Below are 7072 nucleotides of genomic sequence, written 5' to 3'. Positions count from 1 at the left end.
ATTATTTTACCCCTCAGTCATTCAGTTTGTCCTAATAGGCAAAAGATGCCTTCAGTTTTCAGTGGAAATCAAGTGGTTAAAAACCATCATCGCATGTCCTCTCTCACTCAGGTCCTTTCAGTTCCAGCACCACCGCTTCCCTGCACAGAGGAAAAGGGTAAAAGAGCAATGGAAATGACTCAAGGCAGCTCGATGTCATTATCTCAGAGACACAGGGGTGGCAATGCGATGCGCAGACACAGACAGTCACTGCTGCTGCGAGTAGGAAAGCGAGAAGAAGAAAAGCGAGAAAGGAAAGGGATGATGGGGGCACCCCTGCCCGGCCGGCCGGCCGGCAGCCTTTGGATCAAAACTACAGTGGCAGGCTGAGCCGCTGAGGCAGGCAAGGCGACCTCCTCTCTCCTCTCTCTCTCTCTTTCTTTCTGAAAAAAAAAAGATCTCCGCAGGTTCACAGGACTAGCAACAATGACCCACCATGACTCCATGAGCACAGCAGAGCACCGTTTCTTCCTCCTTGGCTCCTCCATCACGTACAGTTTGCTGAACCAAAAGCAACAGACTGATGACGACGGCGGCGGCGGCGGCGATGTGCACTGAACCGTGAACGATCGGCTAGGATCGCCTGTCCCACTGTCGTCGTGCAAGGAGGAGGGAGGGAGGGAAAACGCCCGCGGCGGCGCGGTGGGCCGGCCGGCCGGGTGGGTGGAGGTCATGTGGCGACCACCATGCCGGACATGAAGATGTCGTCGTGGAAGGAGGAGCAGGAGGACCGGGGGGACACGCTGCCCGTGTTGTTCTCGGCTTCCTCCTTCAGCTGGATCTCCGGGTCCCGGCAATTGGCGCTGCAGAATGCCTTCTCGCCGCTGCAAGAGTTAGACCACGCAACCAAAATTGTTATTAACAATTGTGAATGAATTATACGATGCCAAGAACAATTATTCAGTTCAGTTGGATGAATGGGCCAGTTCAGTTAATAATTGTTCAGTTTGGAACCGCCTTTAATAAAAACCGATGGAATTTAGTAGTAATTCAGCATTTTGTCTACTAGCTCGATTTAATATTCCATCATCATCTGTTCATTTCCAGGAAGATTAACAATTTTTCTTCTCGAAAAAAGAATTGGCATTGCTGTCAGATGAACAATGCATGAATCATTTTTTTTACGGAGGTAACAATGCATGAATCAGTTCGCTGCAGTGACTTCACTAAGATCAATGTTTCATTCCGAAAGCCAGCGTCGCTTTTAACTGAAATGCTTCCCCAAATGATCCTATCAATGCACTGGAAGAATCATCAGATTAGATTAGATAATGGTCGCATCGGCATTACCGGTAGATGTAAATGTCGTTGCCTTCAAGCTTATTCTTGCAAGCGAAGCAGGAGCTGAGGAAGTCATCGGCGCCGGTGGCGGCCTCCGCGGCGCACTTGACCACGACGTAGCAGCACCCGGCGGCTCCTTCCTCCGACTCCATGGCGGCGGCCTCGTCGTCACCGCCCCCGACCGTGCGAGGCTCCAGGATGCAGTCGCCGAAGATGTGCGTCGTCTTGGGGTTGGGCCCACGCGCGATGATGCGGGTGTAGTCCTCGGACTGCTCGATCTCGCTCGCGGAGACCGAGCCGACGAAGCGCCGGGACGCCGGCAGCGAGCCCGGGCCCGGGAGCTTGCCGAGGTCGAATGAGTGGCGCTTGCTGGCGTTGCTGATGACGAGGTGAGCGCCGGCGTCCGACACCGACCGAGTGGCCTCAGGACCAGACTTCAGATCCCCGTGGCGGAACTGGAACCTACTGCACGGCACCGACATGCCGCCGCCGGCGGCGGCGGCCGCGGTGTCCGGGGCGGGGCAGGACATCGTCTTGCCGAGCTCCGGCTGCGAGTGCCGACCGCCGCCGACAACGGGGCCTCCGCAGTCCTTAGGCGGGGAGCTGTGCGGCCTGATGAGCCTCAGGCGCGGGCTGAGCAGGCAGTTGGCGACGGCGGCGTCGGCGGCGAGGGCGTCGACGAGGCCCGGCGCGCCCCAGGTCATCCGCGGCGACCGGAGCAGCAGCGCCTTGGGGTCCAGTGGCGACGTCGGGCTCCTGGACGACTCCGCGTCGGGCGCTGCGCGCTTGGCGGCGAACCCGACGAAGAGGCGCGGCACGGCGAAGAGCGCGGCGCCGCTCCCAACGCCGACGCGGGGCCGGGCGTCCCCGCCCCCGCCGGAGCCGGAGGAGTCCGGGGCCGGGTCGGGTACCATCCTCCGCAGCATCGCCGGCCGGCCCGCCCGCCCGCCGCGGACGCAACCTCCTGAAACCGGTGGCCGCTGGGGGTCAAGAAGAGGGCAAAAAGGTCACAAAACCATCGCCATCCGGCGAATCCACACGACGCCCTCGCTTTCTCGCCGCCCGCCCGCGGCGTCCAAGATCACGCCGTCCTCGCCCGATAACTACAGCAAGAAAGAAGCCCCTCCCGTTCTCAGCGATGCGTCTCGTGTGGAAGAAGAGGAAAGGAGCACGGCGCACACATCGCTGGCATGGCCAACGTGCTCGTCCAGCTCCTGGGCAAGAAATAAGGCGACGAAGAAAGGGGGAAGCGAGCAGAGCAGAGCAGAGCAATGCGACGAGCGAGCACCCGCGGCCCGGCACACCACCTCAGTCCTCACTCACCCCTTACCTTCTTTTTTTTTTGGTCTCTCGCTCTCTTTCTCGCCTTTTTGTCTCTGTCTCTGTCTCTGTCTCTGTCTCTGTCTCCGTCTGTATCTCTCTCCCTGCCTCGTCGCTTTACCTCTGCCTGCCTCTCACGCACTCCGCAATGGCGTCGTGCGAGGCGAGGCGAGAGGAGAGGGGAGGAAGCCGAGGGAGGAGAGAGCCCGTGCTGAGGTGAGAGAGAGGAGGGAAACACAGTGGCAGTGAAATCACACTGGCCTGCTGCTACTACTTGTACGAACTGATACCCCTAACCCCTCGCCTCTGGCGCCGTTGGCTTGGAGGAATGGTTGAATCTGGTAGAAATTGTCAGAGAAAAACACCGTTTTGGATTAAAAAAACGGCCGGGTTTAAGGGCACGACCATCTGTCACTTTGCATGCATCAAAATCAGAGACGCAGAGCAGAGAGAGAGAAGAGCCCTGTGAGGCTGTGATGGAAATGAAATTGTACTGCTACTTCTCGTACAACAGCAGCACCACGAATCCACCACCACCCACCCCCGCCTGGATTGCCATCCATGGATGTCAGAGAAAGGGAGGCAGATGTAACATTTTAACTGTGCTGCCCTGTACTGTACGTATGTACGTACACGTAGAAATACGACCTTGCCACGTCCACGTACGTACAGTACGGTGCGGCTGGGCTCTCTCTGGACACTGGAGCCTCCCATCCCATCGGCTGTAAGGATGGCAACGAGGATGTACCCGTCGGGTATCGTCGGTACGTTCTCTTCTCTGCTATGGAGAATTCATCCTGTTTCTGTCCCCGTTAACTGTCTTGGATATAGATTCTTGCTCATTCCCGTACCCGTCGGGCATCGGTCGGGTAATAGATACCCGATGGGTACTGCATACCCGATAAATAAGGACATTTGGGGTCGCAGCTTTGCAATCGGAGACGTTTCTTCTTCACCCAGGTATAGTGTCGGAGTCTCGGAGATGCCGAGGAGAAGGAGCGAGATTACGAGGAGGACGAGCAAAGGTGGCAAAGAGACCGAACTGAGAAAGCGAGGGGCACGAGCGCTCGTGAGGCAGGCGTGCTTGTGCTGCTGACGGAGATAGTGAGGAAAAATTGAACTAGGGTTCCTAGAACATACAAACTATATATATGATTGTTTAGATTTAGGCGAAAATACCTATGTTGAGCTTTTTTAGGTCTAATACTCGCATGACAGCTTAAATAGTCGGGTTCTCCAACGGGTAACGGGGACGGGTAAATAGGGAACGTTTCCGTACCCGCTATATCCGTCGGGGATGGATTCTTGCCCATTTAAATGCCCGCGGGTAAAGATATGATTCCATCCCCATTCCCTAATAGATCAAATACCCGTCGGGTATCAGGTATCGGGGTCCGTTGCCATCTTTAATCGGCCATCATTGAGAGCCTGTTCGCTAGGTCGTATTGGCTTATCAATCAATAAATAATATTTTTTTCTCGTACTAGACCGGTCACAGTATTTTTAGTCATGTGGCCTGTTCGCTGGTTGATTTCTGAGCTAGTTTAGACTGGCTGGTGCTGGTTTACGATGATGACTGGCTGGTAGCGAACAGGCTGATGACCGAACACATTCAAACGAACCGCGAAGACCTGCTGCTGCTCTCGCTGGACCCCACGCCGGCACAGCGTTGTACTAGTACAGTACAGCGCGGCGATGCAATACCGATAACCGTAGCTTTGCTTTCGAGACCGTCTCGCGTCATTTCAGTTTTCATGCTTGCAAAAAGAGGGGAAACAAATTTCTTCAGGTTAATTTTAGTTGTTGCATGGTAGAGAGATCTGAGCCATATCCAACGGCTGCAACTGTTGGGCTCAATGAATCTAGCCATTTTTTTTCTTTTGCCTGCGTTTTTTTTCTTCTTCTTCATTTGAGCACGTCGCGCCGCATGTTCATTTCATGCTCGCATGGCTGTTGTGCTTGAGACACACAAGGCCTGAACGGAAACTCAACGGCAGTAACGAGACACACAATGCTCTGTGCTTGCGTCTGCGTGGTCACGCATGTCCGGGCCGGGTTCCTGTTCGTCTCGTGACGAGCTCGCTTTCTGAAAGCGCCCCTGCTTTCGCCATGGGACTACGGGAGGACGAAGACGAGCGCCCTCTCTGACTCTCTCTCTCTCTGTTCTCTTCTATTCTAAACAGTATAGGATCGACCGATGGATGGATCGACCGATGGATGGATCGGACGGCATCTCGGCATGACGGCATGGTTTCCTTGTTATTTTAGGCCTCGTTTAGTAGTGCGAAATTTAAAAATTTGGCTACCATAACATTTTCGTTTTTATTTGACAATTAGTATTCAATCATGGACTAATTAGGCTTAAAACATTCGTCTCGCGATTTCCAATCAAACTGTGCAATTAGTTTTTTTCATCTACATTTAATGTTCCATACACGCATCGTAAGATTCGATGTGATAACTACTGTAGTATTTTTTGGGAAAACTTTTTGAAAAGCCTTTGCATCTATACAGCGGCTCATTATGCGGGTAGAGTAGAGGCGTGGTGGGGCCGGCGCTCCATGGCCACTCAGCCATACCCTACACTGCTGCGTCATCCCCTGCCGCTCTCTGTTTCGGGACTTTCATTTCCTCTCGCGAGGTTACTTCCAATTTCATCGGATATTTAAGGATGAATTATTAAATATAGACTAAAAAATAATTAATTACATAGTTTACGACTAATTTGCGAGATGAATCTTTTAAGCTTAATTAATCCATAATTTGACAATATGGTGCTACAGTAATACATATGCTAATAGTGGATTAATTAGACTTAATAAATTCGTCTGTTGGATTATTGATGAATTCTGTAATTTGTTTTTTTTTATTAGTATCCAAACATTCTATACAACACCTCAGTGACACATGTGACGCTATGAAACTTTACGCCCTGTATTTAAACGAGGCCTCAGTTTTCCTCGCCGTTGTGAGCTCGAGCTCTGAATGTACATGGTGAATGCGTGCAGTGTTAACGCAAACGCAAGCATCGGCCATCGGGTTCGTTCGATCCATCGGTGGATTGGTTTCTTCTGCTCGTGTCATCACCTCGGGGCACTATTCTATGGTCCACCCGTATAGTACGTCCGTTCCTGCATGGCATTGCCGTGCGACTCGATTTTTTTATATTTTAGTCATTTTTTTAAGTTTTTATAAATAGACTTTTGGAGGAAAGATTTCAGAAAATACACACTTAGCTCAGCGTCATTGATACTGGTGCCGAGCTAACACGTCTCGGCGCTAGCGTTCCTGGCGCCGAGCTTCTGGACTCGGTAGGTGACATGGCAGGGTGGCGCCGAGATCGGCGCCAGAATGGCTGGCGTCGAGCTCCCTGCCATTTAACCCCGGCCCAACCTTCCTGCCCGAGCGTTCTTCCTCTTCTTTCTCCTCCCTCTTGAATTTTTTCTCTCCCCACTTCACCCTACCTCACGAATCGGCATATTGGACCTTGGAAACTTTGATTTCATCCGTAGATCTTCGAGAGCAAGATATCCTCGCTCCTTTCCTATATTTTTTCGCATCGATTCGATATATATTAGTCGGATTTTTAAACGTAATAATTGTCATCACTTAGGGTTTCATTCTATCCCTCAATATATGTATTATACAACCATAGAATGATGCTAAGACGTGAAAAAGCTAGCAAACCTAGGCACATGTAGTTATGTGATGGGTTCATTGTTGTGCATCAAATGGGAAACCCTAGGTTTAGGGTTTAATGTTAACTGCTTTCGGTTCTTAGAAAGAAATTTGTTGTATTGTAGTTATGATTCTCATTGACACTTATTTGTGATGTTTTGATTTATATTTGTTAAATTACATCCGTTTTGTTAGATGCAAGAAATATTTCGCAAGGAGTTTTGGTGAAAAGGGGGTCGTCCTTGAGAATTATACCCCGACGCGTCTAGGAAAGATGCCCCCGTCCCTCCTGACATCCCTGCCCCTAACTGTGACTGTGGTTTTCCGGCCCATGTTTTTCAATCGAAACATCTGGACACAGCGGCGTGTTGCTTCTACACATGCAGTCGTTTTAATGTAAGAAATTATTTTCACTATTCTTTTTCTTTATTTGTGTAAGTATGGTACTAATATTTTGTTGGAATACGTTGGTTTAGAGGGAGACATCCACGTGAGCACTTCAAGCGGTGGGTTCCACCCCCTAACCCTCCACTAATGACGGCTAAGGAGAAGCACCTAGCCGTAGTTAGACGACTCGAGGAACCTTCTCTGTGCGATTATGGAGATCGAGCTGTGATAAACCCTGAGAATACGTTGAAGTTTGTATGTCTAAACAAGCATGAAATAAGTGCAAAGTGTATGTGTTGAAATGTTGAGCTATATGTGTTCATGTACTAATGTCTACTTATTTAGGTGTTTTCAATGGCGAAGTATC

General features: G+C 51.0%; 1 protein-coding gene across 1 annotated transcript; it reads right to left on the bottom strand.

Annotated features, from left to right (window-relative positions):
* LOC136449493 (FCS-Like Zinc finger 8-like) lies at positions 1-2923 on the bottom strand. Its single transcript, XM_066449540.1, has 2 exons — positions 1330-2923; positions 1-863 (listed from the first exon to the last, which is right to left on the bottom strand). Exons 1-2 carry the CDS (start codon positions 2244-2246, stop codon positions 710-712), a joined length of 1071 nt encoding a protein of 356 aa, XP_066305637.1. The 5' UTR covers positions 2247-2923; the 3' UTR covers positions 1-709.
* Between the last annotated feature and the right edge of the window lie 4149 nt (positions 2924-7072).

This window comes from Miscanthus floridulus, chromosome 5 (genome assembly GCF_019320115.1).
Source record: "Miscanthus floridulus cultivar M001 chromosome 5, ASM1932011v1, whole genome shotgun sequence".
NCBI classification, from domain to species: Eukaryota; Viridiplantae; Streptophyta; class Magnoliopsida; order Poales; family Poaceae; genus Miscanthus; species Miscanthus floridulus.
Note: the sequence above shows the minus strand (reverse complement) of the source record. Positions and strands in the feature narration are given on the sequence as shown.